Source organism: Equus przewalskii, chromosome 22, assembly GCF_037783145.1.
Source record: "Equus przewalskii isolate Varuska chromosome 22, EquPr2, whole genome shotgun sequence".
Taxonomy (NCBI): domain Eukaryota; kingdom Metazoa; phylum Chordata; class Mammalia; order Perissodactyla; family Equidae; genus Equus; species Equus przewalskii.
The window spans coordinates 20,773,019-20,794,181 of record NC_091852.1 but is presented as its reverse complement, the minus strand read 5'-3'; the positions used below and the strand labels follow the sequence as shown (position 1 = coordinate 20,794,181).

The window sequence follows — 21,163 nt, the reverse complement described above, 5'->3', positions numbered from 1 at the left end:
TGAGGCACAGAGAGGACGCGTAACTTGCACAAGGTAACACAGCAAATGAATTCAAATCTAGGTGCCCTGAAGCTAGATCCCGTGCCCATAACCACTGCTGCTTCTAGGAACAACAGTGAACAGTCTCTTCGGCCAACAGTCAGATTTACTTTAATATAATGTGGTCTTTTATTATGTTATTTACAAGCGCTAAAGTAGGTCCCCCTAAACAAACTATAAGATTCTTAAAAAAGGTTTGAAATAACATAGTTAACTTAGAAGATGAGTGAGTACTGTCCCTGGGTGTTAAATAGAGGTTTTGATGTTTTAAATATGCCAAGAGCAAATGAAAGTTAGAAATCTCAGAGCTCAAATATTTGAGGCATTCTAGAATTACCTAGGAAACCTGCAAACCTAATGTAGCTTCATATTTTAAATACTTGCTTATGAGTGAGCTAAGGCTTTGCTCCTCAAAGAGTGGTCCAGGGAGCAGCAGCAGCATCAGCATCACCTGGGAGCCAGTTAGGACGCACCACAGACCTGCTGAATTAGAATCTGAATTTTAACAACACCCAAGTGATTCAAATACACTTGCAAGTTTGAGAAGCACTGATCCAAGAGAAATGGTCAGTTTTTAATTTGGCAGACATATGAATCTTGTAGTTCAATGTGATTCCCTTTTTCGCTTGGCTGCTAGGAAGCTCAAAGTCAGATTTGCAGGTGATTTTTTAAGGCACTGTCAAGACCTTAAGATACAGTCTGTGTATTAAACTTACCCAGGTTCAGATTGATTTCCCTCTCCTTATTTAACTTTCACTCAGATATTTTATACCTTCTTATACAATCTCCATAAGCTGCCTCAGATACTTTTTAGAACAGGAAGGTTTATAAATAAATGCATCAAAATAAAACATTTGCCAAGTACTGTCTTGTCAGTATATGGTCTCATGCCATGATTTGTGTTTATTCCTGTCTCTAATACTTTAGGTTAGATCAAAGTACAAACTTACCAAGGAATCAGTGAAAAATCGAAATGGAAAGAAAACCCCTGATGTGTAGGGTGAAGAGAAGGTTCCATTATCAGAAATCAGAGCAAGAAAAAAAGCATGAATCCTGTTCTAGGGCACCAGAGTCCACGCAAAGCTGCCTGCCCTTCAACAAGGCACAAGATTAAAAGCAGTCACCGGGCGTGTTGTTCCAGTCGCTGGCCCCCTAGTGACCTCTGGGCTCCTTGGGCTAGGCTGCAATGTTCTGTATAAATGCTGCTACTGTGTTCAGAACGTTGGGGACCTCTACCCCCGCCCCCACAAAAAGCAAACACAGTTAAGAAGACAGAGACAGAATATTACCAAATTGTTTACAAACACTACAATAAATGACCAATATTCTCCCTCTATAGTCTTGTTATGTCCAAAAAAAAACTGCACTCATAAACAGAAGTCAAATGAGAAAGAGAGAAAAACAAAACAGCAGCAATACCTCTTATTATACCACTTCTAAAGATTTTTTTTTTTGGGAAAAAAAATCTCTGCTTTCTCAATCGGTGAACTGCCATTTGAACATCAGATATGGCGTTTTTATATAGTACAACTGTTATAACTACTAGTAATTTGTCTCTGAACATAAACAACTAAATGCTCACATACCTGCAGAGCACATTTCCTATTACATCAATTCCCATCCCTTCTTTCTATGAGACAGATCAAAGTTCCTCTTAAGGGAGAGCTTGGAAAACCAGCATCCCTCCTGTTAAATAAAGCAGGACCTCAGGCTGGGTGAAGAGACGCCACCTTTTAACGACAAATGAAAGCACCTGAGCTCTCCTTAAACCCCTCTTGCTTGTTTAAGAAAAGTCCAACTAGTTTTCAGTAGCAAAAGACCCAAAGGGAAATTTGGGATGTTTAGGATCTTATGTCTTATCTGGATCAGATTCCTATTGAAAAGAAGCCCCAATACATAAGCATTTGAAACCTGCTGGAGAAAACTGGCAGCTTTAAGAAAAAAATAAATCTCTCTCCAACCGTGCTTAAAACTTTTCTTTTAACCATACTTTGTTGAACTCACTGAAACTTTACCAATTAAGATATTCATGTTACCAAATATTCTTTTGAAACACTGCTTAGCAGATTTAATGTATTAAATATCATGTATTAAACGATGGTTTACATATCATTCACTCCCACATTAGTAAGAATTAGTTTACTTCCTTTCCTTCTTATAAAGAGGTTGGATTTATGGACTGAAGGTGTGAGTGGAAAAAGGGGATAAAAAGGATGGTAATTATTAGCCACGAGGCACTGCTCTGGGGACGATGCGGATACTTAGGGTGTCAAGGAGAGGGACAAAACGAGGGGAAGTGGGAATGAACTCAAATCCAAATTTTTTTATTCCATAATTTTGTCTGGAACTTTCTTAAACTTGACACTGACAAAACAGGCGAAAGTTCCACTGGATAACACCATCTCTTCCAACTCCCAGCCACCCCCATGGAACTCATGCTGTGGCTTTCAGGTCCAAGTTATTTGAATATTCTTTGTGATTCCCATATAGGGAGGGCTCAGAAATTTGTTAAATAGGTGCAGCTCCCAGTTGGTTTATTAGAGCCCTATTTTCAGTGGGGTTTTTTTTTGATGACTAGAAAATGTTGAATAAGAATGCATTTTACTCTACACAGGCTGAGACTGGAAGTGCTTTAGCAATACACCTTTCAGACATCCTGCAAACTCCCCTTCCACAGCTACATCTTCTATTTCACTCAGGGGCCTTGATGCACACTTTATATATGTACGGATTTACAGACGCTTGGGAGGTGAGTGTGTGGTGGGGTGTTAGAGGAAAGCGGGGTAGATAAGTGCTGGGGTGCTGGGCAAGGGGAAAAATGACCCTATTCAGCTTAAGGTTTTTCCCCACTAGTGAATCTAAGAAAATTTGAGGAATCTGCTTTCAGTTAGGTGAAAAAAAAAATGTCCACATTGCAGGCTTGTTTCTTTGGAGTATGGGTTAGTGAGGGGCAGGCAGAGGGACTCTCTCACCTTTGAGGGTCTGTCAAGAAGTGGTTATTTTTCTGTTGGGGAGCGATGTGTCGCCGATGTCCTAGAAATAGACCAGGGCGACTGGAAGACTCTCCATAGCCAGCCCTGTGCTGAGCATGCGCAGAAGTAATGTGTTCTCCCTCGGTCACCCTCCCAGCTCCCCACACTCCTTCAATTTCACACAACGGGAGCCCCGCCACTTTCTGTAGTGTGGCTAAGATCTGGAGTAGCAGCATCTAAAATGGCTTCTAATGATCCCTACCTTCTGGTATTCTCACCCTGTGTAATCTCCTCCCCACAAGCATGGGCTGCAAAAGTGACAGGATGCCATGTTTAGATTCGGTTACAAAAAGGCTGGTTCCTATCTTGCTTTCTCTCTCTCTCTCTCTCTCACTCGTTCTGAGGAAGCCAACTGGCATGTTGTGAGCTACCCTATGGACAGATCGATATAGCAAGGAATTCAAAGAGGCCTCTTGCCAATAGGTAGTGAGGAACTAAGTCCTTAGCCCAACAGTCCAAGAGGAACTGAATCCTACTGACGACCACATGAGTGAGCTCGGGAGTGAATCCACCCCCCGCTGACCCTGGGGGTGATCAGGGCCTTGGCTGACATCCTGACTGTAGCCTTTGGAGAGTCCTCAGTCAGAGGCACCCAGCTAAGCCACAGCCGGATAACCCACATGAACTGTGAGATAATAACCATTTTGTTTCAAGCTGCAAACTTTTTTGTTACACAGCACCAGATAACTAAAACAAGTGTGTACATTTTTAAAAAGTATAAGCCAGGTATTCACTGATATTTAAACATGACATTCCTTTAAAAAATGGCTTTACCCTTGTAAAATTTCTTCCTCTGAACTGGATCTCAGGGTTATTCTCCTGGTCTAAGGAATGTTATAGAATGACTACCTACAGGAAAATAGTCTTATCAAAATAGCCTCTTTGAAGTCAATCCAATCTTCGACTATGTAAGAAAAACTTTAGAATTAGTAAAAACATGAATAAATAATTTTTTTTTGGTTTTGATCCTATTAACTGAATTAATTAATGTCTCTTCAAGAGGCTGGTGACAGGTCAGATAAAAGATAAGAAGAATGCTAAAAAGTCCCTACTACAAACATCCTTCCTTTCCCCCTAAAACAGCAAAATTTTAACGGAAGCTTCCCCCCAAGTAAAAACAAACATTTCAATACTATTTGGCTTTGTAAAAAACCTAAAATTCAAGTTTAAAGATATTAAATGCCAATTTAATGCCAAATCTGGCCTGGGCCGCATTTTTTTAGAGACCACCAGACAGAACTGTCACATGGAGGGCTGACGTGAAGCGACCTGCACGTTCTTTCAGGGGACAGAGGGAGCACATTTTTTCCAGGCTTTGCAAATAGTTTCCTAAAACAACTCTGCCAGCTGACAAAAACATATACACATACCAGAAATTTTCCAATTTTTGCTGTTGCTGAAGCTTATTTTTTTTTTTTCCTTTCAGTTTGGGGCTGAGTCTTTATTAGTCCTCTACCCATTCAAAAATGCGGCTAATGAATAAGACAATACTATCATTAAAATGCTTGCCTTACCCTTCCTGAGGGTTTTCATATCATCAGAGCCTTGGTTCAGCTTGGAAAACAAAGTAATGGGGGAAACAGCAGACCTACCAGGAAAGAAATTGTCCAGATGCCCCAACGACCTGCATAAACATATACCTGCTGTGGGTACTTGGTGAGAGAGAAGGCTCGTCTGGGTTTGGGAGGTGGGAGAACTTGCAAAGATCTCAAGGTGGCCACAGGACAGTTGCACGTATGTCATTCAGTAGATCAGAGTGGGAGTGAGAGGTTCTGGTGTCTCTTAGGAGGCTGGGGTTTGCCTACAAAGAAAGGCAGTTGCTCCTTGTCTCTTTGTGAGCCAAGCAGAGCACCTGGCATATGGTCAGGGCTCAAACTTACTGGTTAGGTGACTGCATCAACATTATTCACAGGGCGACAAGGATTGCTAGGCGTGTAAGGTTTCCAAAGGAAAGGTATCTGTCCCACGACAGAGAGATGAAGGAGGAGAACGGATGTCTTCTCACTCCTCACACTAGCATCAGTGTGACAAGTCCACACAGGGCTGTGCCCATCCCCAGACCACTCAGAGGGTTGAGTAACAGTCCCTGCTGCAGATGTTACTTCTCCCTGACCCAGAAACACACAGAGTCAGTACTTGGTTGGCTGCTGACCTGGGATATGGAATTTCATGCTAGAGTTTGGCTTAGTTTCAACTGAACTCTGGGAGAGGACATTAGACAGCACATAGAAGAAGCGTCTCCCTCTCTGGGCTCCTGTGCCCCTCTCCCCTCAAGGGTGTCATGGGGAGGACCACGTTCAGTAACACAACGATTCTGTGCTCACACCATGTGCCATAGTTCCTGCGGAAACCAGTTTCCTTGAAGGAGCAGCACGGCCCTAAGGCCTGCTCCCCAGGGTCTCATCCATCTTGGAGATGGCCACCCACCCACGTCTGCTCAGGCCTGCCTTGGGGGTTATATTTAGCAATATCAAATATTACTCTTTCTGCTGCTGCTGTTTCTCCACTTACTTCTTCAAACAGTCACACACCCCAAATCCACCAAACATACACATGAACCGCTGGGAGGTACTGTGGAATCATTTAATGGGTAAATGTTAAATTTCTGGACAAATCCTGATTTGCATAAGGTTCTAACTACCATTAGTGTTTCTACATGGGTGTTAGAAACACTGGGTACAGTATAAAAATGTGGGGTTTGCAGGAGACACTGGCTGTTGCTAGACAGTTGGCCGGGGAACTGCTGTCATAACATCTTTATCCAGAAACCATGGCCAGCATCCTGTCCTGATGAGTAAACAGACCCTGGGCATAAAGAGGAGAACTTTCTACCCTTCACGAGTTCCCCTTTTGTTCCACTTTATCATTCCCATTCAGTGACTATTGCTCTGCCTACTGAGTAGACCCTACAAACAAAGAGTCAGCTTCATCTGCATAAAATATAACTTGTCAAATGGAGCCCAGCCTGAATTCCAGGACCAGGGAGGGAAAACAGTGAAGAAAGACTAGAATATGATTATCAAAAAATATTACATGATTTACCCATGGGCAGTTCCACTGACAGCTTCTTTCTGGCACTTGAAAGAACTGGAGACAATCTTCACGCCTTGGAGACCGATGAGTAAGAAAGGCGCCCCCTACAGGGGCATGAGGGAAATAGCAAGCTCTCTTTTCCAGCTGAGACGGGTGTTGAAGCTGGTCACAGAGCTGTCTGCCCTCCTGACCTGCACAAGACCAGGCTAAACTCACTCTCAAAACAAGACTATAGAAAGACTGATTTCTCCAGGGCCAACCTAATCCCCAAGGATGAGGTCATATCAAAATCTTCTCACTAGAGTAATGCCTTCCCTAGTTAAAGCTTACTCTAAGGCAGAGACAGACCATACAAGGCACGGTGGGGCAGCAAATCAGGCCTGCCAGGACCTTGTCAAGGAGAGAATCAGCATCTCAGGGTTCAAGAGAAATCAGGGGTGCAGCTGGTGCCCCCTGGTGGCCACATGGTGCCACCAAACCCCTACCAGAGCAAAACACCGGGAAAATCAGCAAAATCAACCGGCCTCATTCCCTTCCACATGCCAATACCAAAGCACATTTACTCAGTGAGCTCGACCATCTGCAAAACAGTGTTAGGTCCCAAAGGGAGAATCAGTATGAGTCTCTGCAAGGAGTTTATAATCAGGTCAGGGATCCACAGCATATACGCAACTTAAATAACAACATGTATACTGTAGAGCATTTTCCATTTCATGAAGCACTTTCATGTGTAAAGTCTCTATTAATCTCCCAAATATCACAGGTTTATCCCATTTTACGGAGGAAGAAACTGAGGCCCCACCTCCTGGCTCTGGTCCTGTGTCCTTTCCTGAGCACCAGAGCTGCTTGTCTTCAGGCTCAGTATAGTATCCCTTTCGGGAAAAACTCTTTTGCCCCATAAAGGTTGCTCTTTATGTTCAGTCTAAACAAAATTTCACTGGTTTCAAAATATTATAGGAGGGGGGGGGTTTGAGAGCATAAGTGCTATTAATTTTCTTTTTCACAAAATAAGGAGAGACCACTAATTTGATGTTTGTTGTCTGTGAAAGAGGAAGCAGCCATTGACCAATTCCTTTCCCCATGGCTTGGCTGGTTACGATGGGTCATCTCCCTTCCCTCTTCCTCTCCCCAGTAAGAATATCTCACTGATGTTACGAAAGAATTACAGGAGCATCGAAGTGTCCTGGATGGTGTGTACGTTGGCAGCATTCAGCTCAACAATTGTGAAGTAAAAAGTTTTGCAACTAGGGAATGTGAAGGCCAATGATGCAAGAAGAAGGACAAGAGAGAACAGAACTCGGAGCCCGAGATGAGCCGAGCTTGAGGAGCACAGGCAGATTTCTGCAGAGGTGGGACGAGGGGAGCCAAGTCCTCACCCTAACAGTAAGGGGAGTGAAGTGAAGGACGAGTAAGCTCAGAAGATCTGTATGAGAGGGGAGAAAAGGAAGAGGGTAAAATTAATGGAAGAATAGCTCCCGCGTCCCCGCTCTGGGAGGTAAATTCATCCAGTTCTGAGCTGAAGAATGAGACAGAATTCTAAGGTTACTGAGTGTGTCTCCTTTTTAAAGTTTTCTCAAAAGTTTAACAGAGTACCTGGTATGTTTGTGCATGTCATCCTTGATGACATTAACTGGCATCTTGGCATAACAGAAACGTAAGTCTATTAATAAGATGAAGAAACTGGTCTGCTTCCTATCTGTGAACACAGGGAGGGAATTTCAGAAAAGCTGCTGCACTAGTCCTGGAACTCTGATAGAAAACATGACCCAGGTCACCCCATCAAGTAGGTGGAGAGACACAAAAGGAACCACAGGCTCAATATTAAAAAACTTAACTCTAGGAAAAGGAGAGAAATGGGATTTGAGATAGTCTTATTGCTAAATGTATAATTATTAGCCTGGCATGGGAATCTCTTAAAAATTATTGAAACAAGCCATTAAGTTGCATTCCTCTAATTTTATCCTTATTAAACCATAATATTTATATGTCCACACAGTTGCATGGGTCTCAGTTTACATTTTGAAGGTTGTCAAACAAAAAACGTAAAACAAATGAGGCAGAACCAGCACATTTTTTGGAAGTTTTATAACCTTTCTGGTGTTCAGGTCAGTGGACAAATGAAATTCATTTTTTAATGATAAAAGATATATGACATCTGTCTGATTAGCCATGTTTTTGAAAAATTACCTTACTCCAAACTCAGTCCTTCCCTATTCATAGTTCTATTGTACTCTGTGCTGTGGGGCCAGCCTGCATTGCTCTCACCCAAACCCACTTTTCCCCTGGGAAGACCCTGACACAGCATCTAACATTTCGCCCCAGGGCATTTTGACTTCTGCTGAATGAGGGCAAGGGCAGCCTGTCCAAGGCCTTGAAACCATAGGACATCCATTAATGGAGAGCTGTTAAAATACCTCTGCTTTAGAGATGGCCAAACACTTCAGGGGAAGAGTGGATGAACGCTGACCTTTGGGGATCTATAAAGTACACAAAAAGGTCAAAACTAAGGATGGAAAAGTAAAAAGTAAGGAAGATTTTTCTCCCCTAAATGGCAAAAGAAATAAAAGGTAACATTTCCCTGAAAGATCTCTTGTCAGAAGACAAGTCACGGGGCCAGCTCCGTGGCCGAGTGGTTAAGTTCGCATGCTCTGCTGCGGTGGCCCAGACATGGCACCACTCGTCAGGCCACATTGAGGCGGCGTCCCACATCCCACAGCTAGAAGGACCTGCAACTAAGATATACAACTGTGTACGGGGGCGGTTGGGGAGATAAAGCAGAAAAAAAAAAAGTAAAAAAAAAAAAAGACAAGTCACTTCAAAGACTTAATTTTAAAATAATAATTAAAAAACTAACAAAAGTATAGAAGTCAAAGAAAGAAGGCTTTTTGAATTTTAGGAGGCTCCTTCTAACCTAGGCAAACTATTCACCATCATAACCGGACACAGGCCCAGATTTGCCTTACTTTCACCATCATTTCTCTGTTGCTTCTGCCCCCCACCAACCTTACACTCCCATGTAAAAACAGGATGCTTCTGGAACCTTCCTGCTAAATTCTAGGTAGAGGATCTACGGAAAAAATGACATTCCCAACCATCAAAGGGATGGAGCAGGATTTTTTGTTAGGACAGCTGTTTACGGGCAGTAACACGAAAGCAAGGTGGACTCAAGTGGAATGAGTCCACTTGGGTCCACCACAAGAGGATAAAAGAGGCTGAGGAGAGATTGTGACTTGTGCAATCAGTGCCACGCCATATGCAGAACCCCCTGAACACCATTTCATTCCTGCCTCACCCATGTTCTCTTGCTTTGTCTATGAGGGAGGATTGGTGAACGCGTAAATGTGTACAGTGAACAACACCCTCCAAGACCGAGATTTCGCCCTCTCTCCCTCCATCATAGGATACATTTCTACATCCTCCTCCCCACTACATCTTCCAAAAAAGTTCCAGATTTCTAAAGTCATGGCTCATTAACGAAAGAAAGCAGAAGCTGACAGGTTAGCATAAAATTCATTTGCAAAAAACAACCACAGCCATCTTTTGGGACTCTGAGATACTCTTCAGTTTTTTTTGGTCCTGTGCTTCAAGCGCAAAAATAAAATGTCTGTTTTCCTTTAATAAATCATGACTGCTTTGTAATGGAAAGACGGCCAAGCGCATCTAAATCTAGAAAGTGAGCGAAGTGTGCCCTCAAGTGACTGAATGTGGTACTGAAAGAATAGCTTTGCAAAACCTGCAAGGTTGCTGAGTAACTTAGGTAAGCGACTCCCTCCTGAATTTTTCCATTCTTCTAAAAGGAGGAGGATGGCTGGGTTTTGGGGCGAGTTATCAGGAAAATGGGGATTGTGTTCCTGATTTATTATTGAGACCAACTCGCCACAGCGAAGTCAAGTATGAGGACTAAATCATCTGGACCATTCAGGAACCAGGAATTCATTTTGCCTTTGTCTCCATTTCTTGGCTAATTCAAATGATTAGATTTTGCCTGCGTTAAACTGCTGTTCCTAAATAAAACGTTAGTTTATAATAAGCTTTGTGTTCCACAAGCAATTGCCTGCTAAATCTAGTAAAACCAAGGACTGGGTTTCAAGGCTGGCTTAGACTTAAGACAGAGTTCTTTAAACATTCCTTTAAAAGGTGAAAAGCAGGAATTTATCCAATAAATATGCCTGCACATGTGTAACAGGTTACCTGAGATTTTTCAGCATAACATGATTTGTAATATCAAAAGATTGGCAGCATCTTACATGCTCGTCAGTATGGTGTTAAATAAATCATGATACATAATGAGATTCAAAAGCACGAGGCAGTTGTCTGTATAATACAGAAGTGCTCTCCACAACCGAGTGTTCAACAAGAAATCAAGGTGCAGAACAGTGTGAAGCTGGTGCTATACTTGCATGAGGAAAGGTAAAATTCAGGGTTGTTTTGGCTTGTACATAGTTTATTTCTGCCAGGATACATAAGAAAATGGTAAAAATGTCTGCCTCTAATTGTCAAAAATAGGACTGAGCTGTGAAATTTACAGGATTTTCATCTGTTTTGTTCATGATTATTTCTCCAGTGTCTGGAAAAGTACCTGGCACATTGTAGGCATGCAATAATATTTGTGGAATAAATAAATGAATAAAAAAATACATGTATATATATAATACACATATTTTAAAGCCTGGCTCCAAGGAGGGGAATTGAATGGCTGGAAGTCAGGAGTGGTAGACTTCTCACTCTGCACTTTTGTACTTCAAAAATTTTGAGCCATTAGAATAGGTTATCCATCCCAAAATAAATAAAATTCAAACAATTAAAGAAATAAGAATAGGGAGTTACTGTTGTTATAGTTATTTAAGTAAGACATTGTTTTGATGGTAACACAGACCAGGGCCAATCATCATAAACCACCACTCACTAACCAGCAATAACACTGGAGTATTTATAGCATTTGAGGAGTATTATGCCATAAACAACATTGTCCTCACGTGGAGAGGTTTCCTGTTGTGTTACAGATTCTTGATAGACAAGTACTTGCTCTTTGCCAAATCCATCTCACCTGAGATCCCAGCATATACGGGGACTGCTTCCCAAGGCAGGTGGATGAAGCTGCATGGCTGTCTCCCTTGAGTTTCCAGTGGCTTAAGTCACTGTGGACCTTTGCATGACTCCACAGAGTAGAGGAACTCATTACGAGGAACTCCATGGAAGGGAAGGGAAGCTTTGATTCTTAAAGGAGGGTGTCAGACCCCCAAGGTACCCCCCGGACCTCCTGAATGGGAGCCTCCAGGTGGGGCTGGGCACTTGTACATTTATAAAGCTCCACAATGGACTCCGATGCACAACCACACCCTACTCCCACCCCAGCACTGAGACGATCCAGTCTGGACATAGAGCCAACCAGGATTACAGTGGGAGTCCATCTCCTTGGACCAAATTAGGTCCCTCTCAAGGATACCTTCCTAACCACCTTGTTCAGACTTATTTCTGGTTTATTCCTTTCCTTACAAATCCTACTCACTAAATTATAACTTCCCGACAGCTACTCAAGATGAGCTCGCACATTTATCCTATGCCGTTCTTTTTGCCCCGTAGGATGCAAGTCTGGTAGTATTCCTCAAAACTCCACTGCGATATGGGAGGCACCTCCCTGTTAGACCAGATACCAGGCGAGCTTTGAGAATGCAGACTTCTGGTCTGAGAACATTCGGCTAAATAGGAGGAGGCCTGAAAACAGCTAATTATCCATCAAAGAAATCATGTTCTAACTGATATGCTTGTTCTCGGCAAGCACGGTCCTCCACGGCGAGTCTGATAATTGGATAAAAAGACCTCAGCGGCTCTCGGGGGCTGGGATGAGAGATGAAAACGCACTTTATGTGGCTTTCTCTAATGTAATCACCAGTTAAGGGGATGGCGAGGAGCTTAACAAGCTCATTACAACCTCAGCGCCTGTGATCTCCGCACAACCCCCTTAACAGCCACAGGATAAAATGCCCTCAAAGGTCTCCCTGGGTTTTGGCCCCAGCCGGTGCTGTTTTCATTCTGCCTGCCACCAGAAGGCAGCTGGCGTCTCCATTACCAACCACTGGGCCGTGTGGAAAATAAGCCAGGAGTTGGTTCAAATGTGCTCCTGGGCTAACAACGAGTATTTTCTTAATCTGGGCACGGAGAAAGGAATGCCAAACTCAGATTTGGATAATCCTCTTTATCAACCTAATTTTTCCAGCTGTTCTGCTCTGCTTTCAGAATTATTGTCCTACTGCTTGTGATTTTGAAAAAGTTCTGGCCTGGGTCTGCTTCTGGGAACATTTGTCTGACTCCATGCCTCTAACCCACAGAGGCTGCACGTGGCCACGTGGCAGTGCGGGGGTGTTTGGAGGATGCTGGTCATTCCTGGAATGAGCACTTCAGGCTCTAGAAGTTCATTTCTTTCCTCTGAGTGTTTCTTTTATGAATGACCAACCCTCGTTGGCTCACGGGGACACTTCCGGAGTCTGGCGCAGCACCCCTGTCACTGATCCAGATTGTTCCTTAAAGAAATTTGAATAAGGCAGAGGCACCAGGACAGCATCCACAGAGAATGCAAGGTGAACGGTGCCCCTTGAGGTACAAGCTGGCAGACCTGACTGAGGGCGCCCGGAGGGGCAGAACGATCGAAGGAGTCACTTGAAGAGGTGGGAGGATGGGGAGACGGAGGGCAGGAAGGCAATTTCGGCATATCCCAAGCTATTTTATTTGAGGCACCATGGCAGATGCTCCTTTAGGAGAGGCAAAAGGAGGCTGAGTTCTACTCATACGGTGTTAAATTGAAGCCTCGCCCATGTTAAAATCCTGCAGTGTGTGACTCTGGCCACCACTCACACTCAAGGCCAGATAACATCCGCTATTAGACCAGTGTAATAGTTCCCTCCACCCACGGGAGCTCTGCTGTTTATATTAAAAGGACACAAATTTGAAATTCGAATCCTAGCTTTGTCACTGCAGGCATTCCTTGCTTGGCCCAACAGGTGTATTCTCCACAAGTTCCGGGTAGATTAAAATTTCATGTCGTATTTCAAATTCATGAAGGGAATCCTCTATAAGACAATTATCCCCGAATTTATCTGCTCTGTAAATCTTAATTTTCATTAGTTTGATTTCCTTAAAGGGATACAGCTGTGACCAGGATTGGAGCCGTGGAAATGGCAGTGTCAACAGGGAAAGTTACTCCCATGCCAATCCCTTAGAATGACATCCCGGATTCAACTAAATCAGAGAAAACTTTCCTAAAAGAAGCAGGAATTGCTGTCTCTACTGAAATAACAATCCTCTTGGGAGAGAGAAGACTTCAGCCCACACCTGTTATTGATTCCATAATGTAAGCAAGTTTAGGGATCTCTGCTTGGATAGCGGCTTTGACTTGCAGGGTGGGGTGGGGGAGCATGTAGAAAAGCCAGGAGGTTACAAGTGTTTTCAGGTAGGGGGAGATGGCAAGAAACAAAAAGGGGAAAACTGACAGAAATGAAAAGATTAGGTCACCAAAGGCAAATTCAGTCAACTTATCAATTTGATCTGGGGTTCACACTTGACTTGAGTCTTCCATTTCCATTTTTTTTTTCAGGAAGATTAGATCTGAGCTAACATCTGCTGCCAATCCTCCTCTTTTTGCTGAGGAAGATTGGCCCTGAGCTGATACCCGTGTCCACCTTCCTCTATTTTATATGTGGTACGCCTGCCACAGTGTGGCTTGATGAGCAGTATGGACGTCCGTGCCTGGGATCCGAACCACCAAAGCGGGATGCGTGAACTTAACCGCTGTGCCACCGGGCTGGCCCCTTCCATTTCCATTTTGTGAAATGGGAGTGGAGGTGTAGGAAAGAGGAGAATTAGTCTAGGATTGGGTTACTGTCAAGACCAACCTAATCAAAACCACTATAAAGCACACAAGGACTAGAGAAGAAATACTAAAAATTTAACAACAGCACAAGAGATTCAGACAAGATGCTCCCTAAGTTTCTCTCCCTAAGTTCCTTGATGTTTTCACAAAGTAAAATTCTGAACCAAGTTCACTATAACCCTCCTTCCTTAAATGAGCTATAAAATATGGTGGCCTGGGTGCCAAGAAAGGATGCTAGAACCAAACTGGAGGGAAGCGTTTGATCCTATCATGCTAAGAGTAGAGACCTGGTTTTTAATGGGATGGCCTTGGCATTTCTACAGTGTACAGTAGAGCTAAAGAATATTGACTTTGCACTTGTGGGACTATTTTTCATGATGCCAAGTTGGGTCCATAGTAATCCGTCCAGACTTGTCCTCCTTAGCACTCCTCCGTTTCTGAATCATTCGTGCACTAATGCATTCTGAGTCCTGCTGTGATGTAATTAAGGGATAATGTTTGCAGCAAGGAGTACAGAGAGTTGTAAACGCCTCCCATGGGTGATTAAATGCTGAAGGGAAGTTGAATAACTATAGAATTCATTTGGGGCAAGTTTATCCCAATGCCACAAGCATTTTTTTTTTTCCCAATTATAGGATAGGGTTTCTAAAAAGATACAAACACAGCATCCGTAAGCAAACGTTATCATGCCTTCATCTCCCTTTAGGGAATGGAGAACTGAAACTACTACCCCCTTGGAATGCTTATCTATCTAGGAGGGGGACTTGGGCTGAGTTTGTACTTAAGGAATGAGAATGGAAAACCAAGAGCTGTTTCAGAAAGGATTAAATGAGGGAAATGCATGTGTACTTCGCCAATATTGGAAGGAAGAGGTCCATTTCTAACTGTGCAGATGGTTGTCTGTATTTCTTACAGTAACTTTTTTTTTTAATTAATGTTATGATAGATTACAACCTTATGAGATTTCAGTTGTACATTTTTGTTAGTCATGTTGTGGGTACCCCACTTCCCCCTTTGTGCCCTCCCCCCACCCCCCCTTTTCCCTGGTAACCACCGATCAGATCTCCTTGTCAATACACTAACTTCCACCTATGAGTGGAGTCATATAGAGTTCGTCTTTCTCTGACTGGCTTATTTCGCTTAACATAATACCCTCGAGGTCCATCCACGTTGCTGCGAATGGGCCAATTTTGTCTTTTTTTATGGCTGAGTAGTATTCCATTGTGTATATATACCACATCTTCTTTATCCAATCATCAGTTTCTGGGCATGTAGGTTGGTTCCACGTCTTGGCTATTGTAAATAATGCTGCGATGAACATAGGGGTGCAAGGGACTCTTGGGATTTCTGATTTCAGGTTCTTAGGATAGATGCCTAGTAATGGGATGGCTGGGTCATAGGGTATTTCTATTTTTAACTTTTTGAGAAATCTCCATACTGTTTTCCATAGTGGCTGTACCAGTTTGCATTCCCACCAACAGTGTTTGAGGGTTCCTTTTTCTCCACAACCTCTCCAACATTTGTTGCTCTTGGTTTCGGATGTTTTTGCCAATCTAACGGGTGTAAGGTGATATCTTAGTGTAGTTTTGATTTGCATTTCCCTGATGATTAGCAATGATGAACATCTTTTCATGTGTCTATTGGCCATATTCATATCTTCTTTTGAGAAATGTCTGTTCATGTCCTCTGCCCATTTTTTGATCGGGTTGTTTGTTTTTTTGTTGTTATCTTACAGTAACTTTTGACCTCAATGAACCACTCACTTATCCTGTCTGGGTCTCAATGTTGTGCATCTGGAAAAGTGGGGGTGGCGGTGCTAGGATTAGGTGAGTTCTGAAATTCTTTGCATTTCAGTCCCCCATACACATACATCATACTGGAAAGCACTGAGTGAAGATCTGGGGGAATCAGAACTCTCTTATACTGCTGGAAGCATTGCAAACCGGTACAATTTTGGAAACAAGTGGCAGTATGAATAAATCTGAAAATCTGTATTATGTGTGACGCAGTAATTTCACTTTTAGGCATATTCCTTAGGAAAACTTTCACACATGTGCACAGAGAGACAAGACAAAAATTCTCACTGGACAGTGTTTGTAATAGCTCAAAATTGGAAAAAACAAATGTCTATCAATAGAAAAATAGGAAATAAATAAAACACGGCCTCTTCACACAAAGGAATATTATACAGCAATTAAAAAGAATGACAAAGCTCTCTATAAATCAATATTAATATTTCTAAAATATATACTGTTAAGAAATTCCCATTGGTTAAATTTGTGAAAACCTGAGTCATTAAAAAGGATAATGACTGTAACTGAATGTAACACATTGAATCAATAAAATGCACGAGTCCACGTCATACTCAAAAAAGAAAAAAATCATACTGTTAGTTGAAAAGTGCTGGATAACACAAAGAATGTGAAGCCATTTATGTACATTTTAAATATATAAAAATAATAGTATTAAGTGTTCTCAGATACGTATATACATATGAGTGTGTGTGCGTGTGTATGTGTAAAACCAGAGAAAATGGAAGGAAGGACACACGTAAGTTCATGACAACAGTGATGTTTGCGAGGCAAGGTAGAAGTCTGTGCCTGGAGACTGAGGATAAAGGAGACTTCAACTTAATCAGTATGATTACAGGTGTGTGTGTATAAAATTGTGTATGTATTGTGATTGAGTGTGTGTAAATATATATAGATATAATAAACAACAAAATGTAACTTCTAGATGGAGAAAGGTGTTTGTTATAGCATTCATCTCTTCACTTAAAAAAATCTTTTCAAAATAAAAACTACAAGTATGTGAGTAGCAATGCCTTTGGCAGATGCATGGTGACCAGCTCCCTCCCAGCCCCCACATGAAGGGCCTCCGAGAAACTGGGGAGGCCTAACCTTTTAGGCCTTCATGGGCTAGCTCCTTGCTGTCCAATTTGGTAGCCACCAGCCACTTTTAACTATTTGAATTTAAATTAAAATTAATTAAAGTTAAATAAAATTAAAACTTCAGTTCCTCCATTGTACTAGCTACATTTCAAACACTGAATAGCCACATGTGGCTAGTGGCTATTGTGTTGGGCAGCACACATATAGAACATTTCTATCATTTCTGTAAATTCTATTGGCTAGAGCTGGCCTTGAACTAAAAACAGGTCTTTTAGACACTGAGAACATTTTTGGTTATATTGCTCTTTCCCTAATACGTCCTTCTTGTACATAGGAAAACTAAGGTAATGCCTAGGAGGATTTTTTTATTTCTGGAAGGAATACGCCCACCATATTCCTAAGTTCCAATTATAACTGAAGTAATACTTTCTTGTTAACGAAAATTAGGTAAACCATTGTAGAAAGAAATCTAGCAATTATCTATAGGTATGCAAACATCGTATTTCATTTTCCCACAGACGTAGGAAGATACGTTGAAGGATGATGAAAGCATTACCCAAACGAAACTCTAAATGTGGGTTCAATGGTTTTCCAAGAGCCTTTGTTTCTCACCTGTACACAGTGTGAGGGACATATACCTCCCGGACTGGAAATTCCAAAATCTCTTTGTGTGGACGTGTCCGGTTTTCAGGAAAGGGTCTCACTGGTAGCATTTCAGGAGTCAAACAACAGCTGACTGTCTCTGGAGCTGGAGAAATCTCCAGTCTGAGCAAGCCTAAAGAGAGAAAATAGGACTGTTTTAGTAAAGACATTGTCATGTTACAAGGGAATCAAGAAAGATTGTTGTACTGTATTTCTTTGATGAAAATAAGGCTAAGTTGTGGGAGTGTAAGAGTTTTAGAATTCCCAGCTAATTTCCAATAGGTGGAGAAAAAGCAAGTCATGCCAACTTTTGAGATGTAGTTTCTCAAAATTGAAAAGCAAGAACTTGTACAATGAGTAGAAATACATTAGAGGATCTTTAAAGTCCCTTCTAGAACTACCACACTATAATAGTACATAGTTAAGTAGCTATTGGTGGTTTTCAAACTGGGTTCCCTGCTACCCCAGGGTGCTGTGAAAGCACAACAGGGGCTGTTAAAACTGAGGATAAGGTGCCTTTATCTTCTACCAAAGCATCTCACTGTCACTATTCTTTGTACACTAAGAGTTCTGTATTTTACTTGATAAAAGAGGCTTCTCTGTTCAAACAATTATCTGATTATTTGAGAAACTAGACCTAACGCATGATGTTTACTTACAGAATCAATCCTTTAATTGAAATAGAAAATATTAATAGATTTTCAAAAAAAGTAGACCAATTCAAACTCTCAACTCCTGATATAAAAATCCCACATTTCACTTGATAAACCTGGTTTTATAAAGTGTAACATTAGATAACGTGTCTAATCAGACATGGTTTTGGCACAGCTTAAGAGGATAAAGACAAGCCATTCACACCTGGAATTGACTTGACTCTTCTCTGTAAGGATGAAGATCTTTTGTAGTCAGCTAAAAACTTGAATAAATCTTCATCACTAAGGCGATCTCCCTCCTGCCGAGAAAACAGTCAGGGTTAGTGTAGAAGCACCATTGACCCCTGGGGTGCGGACCAACAATTTCTTGGAAGATTTTTATCTTTAAGTTTTATTCTAGCATGCCTTTCATAGAAATTAGGATTTTAGGTAACTCTGGAATCATTTAGTTCAACCTCTTGTCAAATATTCCTTCTCTACCACTCCTGACTCACTGTCACTCAGCCACTCATCAATCCTTCTGGGGATGGGGCGTCCACTGCATGCTAAGGAAGCCTGTTCTACCGCTAGAGGTCTAGGCCAAGAGCTTCTTCTCCTATAATTTAAACCCACCGGATGCTTATTTGACTCCCTGGAATAATACAGAATAAGTTTACTTCCTTCTTCAAAGATTTGAAGATGGAGAAAGCCTCTTTCTCTCTTTTTCCTATCCTCATTTTCTTCACATTTGTCTTCACTAAGAAGGCTAAGCATAAATACCACCCTCCATGTGCTGTCATGGGACAGGCGCTCTGCCAAGGAATACGTGGGCGAGAGCTCTCATCCTTGCAACAGCCTGGTAAGGGGATAGGTAGATAAGTATGTTTTATTCCCAAGCACAGATGAGAAAACTCAGACTTCATTAAGTCAAGCACTTTACCCCTGAAGGTAATACAATCAGAAGGGGGGCATCCCAAACAGAAATCCTTCCTGTCCCATGCTAGTTCTATTATGTGGCGTGGTGCACAGACCCTCAGCATCCCTTCTGCGTTTGGTTTGTTAACATAACCCCTTGAAATGCCCCACGAAGACTATGTGAGCTATGGAAAATTTTCTAAAACAGAATCAAACCAAGTCTAAGTCAAGTTTGTTTGGTTGGTTTTTTTGGTAGTAAAACACCCATAATATAAACTTTACCGTCTTAACTATTCCTTAGTGCACAGTTCAACAGTGTTAAGTACTTTACATTGTTGTGCAACCGATCTCCAGAACTCTTTCATCTTACAAAACCGAAACTCTGCACCCATTAAATAACAACGCCCCATTCCCCACTTCCTCCAGCCCCTGGCAACCATCACCTCACTCTCTGTCATTGTACTTTCTGTCCCATGAATTTGATTACTCTAGGAAAGTCTGTTTTTTAAGGCCTCAATGTTCACTGAGCTAACAAAGAGCGCCATCTGCAATGGTTGCCCTCTATGAGCAAGTGGGCAGCCCGGGAAAGCCTGCCCATGGAAGAGAGGCGAGAAGGACAACAGCCAGGCCAGGAAACCTTGAGATCAAGGGGGAAACAGTGTTTCAGCCAGACTGTTTCCTTAGCCTAATAAGTGAATTGACTGTGATAGTTCAAATAGGGTAGTTTGTATTAATGGGAACAGATCCTTCTCTCAATTGAGAAAGCTAACACTCATTTAGCACTTGCTGTATCGCAGGCACTCTTAGAAGAGCTGCATATGCCTCATGTCATCTCACCCTCCCAACTGCAAGCACCACCATCCCTGTTTTGCAGATAATGAAATTGAGGCTTGGTGAGGTTAATTAACTTGTTCTCTTAATCACTACGTCAATGCCCCCTTTGGGCTCCAACACCTATGCCATCATGGGGACGAATCCAGACACCCTGCAGTGTGGAGAGATACCTGTTTGAAAAAGCTGCTAACGGTTATGGGGGTGGTCTTCAAGTTGGAGCCAACCCCATTTTCCTCCAAGGAGAGGGCTCTTTCAGAAAGCCTTCTAGACTGAGACAAAGTTCTCCGCTCACCCACAGTGCTTCTCCCTTTAAGGAAAACAACTGTCATTCTGATGTACGCCTTTCTGTTTGAATACGCAGCGGTTATTAACTTTACCATATGTGTATTTAAAGTCACTGAGCAAGAACATTGAACATGGCCATCCTTGTTTTAAATAAAAATTTCCCTCCGCTGGTCCTATCTCTCTTAGTCCCCCTGTTGGAGCCCCTAATCCTTCTCTGACTGGAGTGGACAGGCCATGAACAGCAGTAGTCCCCTCCCACATAGAGGTCAGGGTGGGCCAGATGCCACCCAGCAGGAGTCCAGAAGTGCAGCCAGAACAGGGTCTGCAGATAAGCTCTATTTAGTCAACAGTGTTTGCTTTTGTTTTATTTTTACATCTGCGTTCCATCGGGAGAGGCAAGCACTCAAATGCCCCTGAAGGCATTTGGGATTGGGACCCAAACACACTAGGGGTCAGCCGGAGTATATTCTGAATCTGAGCTTTCTCCTGCTCTTTCTGTATGGACCACGCTGCAGAACCGAGCTTCTGCCTTCGCTGACTTGCCTAAAGGGAAACCTGAGTCACACTCAAATCCGGACGGGGACCCTGACGCTCTGCTTGATTGTTTCTTACCCTTTTTGGAGATTTAGGTGGGGATCTTGTTTGCTTTTACACTGCAAAACTCAGGGGTTCTGTTGTGAATGGTCAAATTGTTTAGAACTGTAATATTGGCAACTCTGAATATTCTTTTATCCTTAATTCTTGCTATGATGCTGAATTGGAACTTCTCATTACCATTGCCTACCTAAACTTGCCATTCTGCCTCAGTATAATACACTGCATTTTCTGGTTGCTTCTTAAGAGTCAGCCTCTGTAGTCAGGTTAATTATCTTTGACACAAAGATTTCGGAGGCCCCAGCAAACCCTATGCCTTTATGATGTCCTCTAAGCTCTATGCATAACTCTTTCAAACAAGGCTACCCGAGTCTACATAACAGTTGGCATTTAAAAAAA

At 42.3% G+C, this 21,163-nt stretch overlaps 1 protein-coding gene across 3 annotated transcripts in view; it reads right to left on the bottom strand.

The window, feature by feature from the left end:
• Positions 1-21,163, bottom strand: part of DOCK8 (dedicator of cytokinesis 8) — a 206,393-nt gene that overhangs the window by 90,309 nt on the left and 94,921 nt on the right. For all 3 annotated transcript variants that reach the window (XM_070590602.1, XM_070590603.1, XM_070590604.1), the window contains 3 exons: positions 20,056-20,192; positions 18,363-18,456; positions 17,475-17,637 (listed from right to left, as the gene is read on the bottom strand). In XM_070590602.1, the coding sequence (XP_070446703.1) occupies positions 17,475-17,637; positions 18,363-18,456; positions 20,056-20,192 (394 nt within the window). The remainder of the gene's footprint in view (positions 1-17,474; positions 17,638-18,362; positions 18,457-20,055; positions 20,193-21,163) is intronic.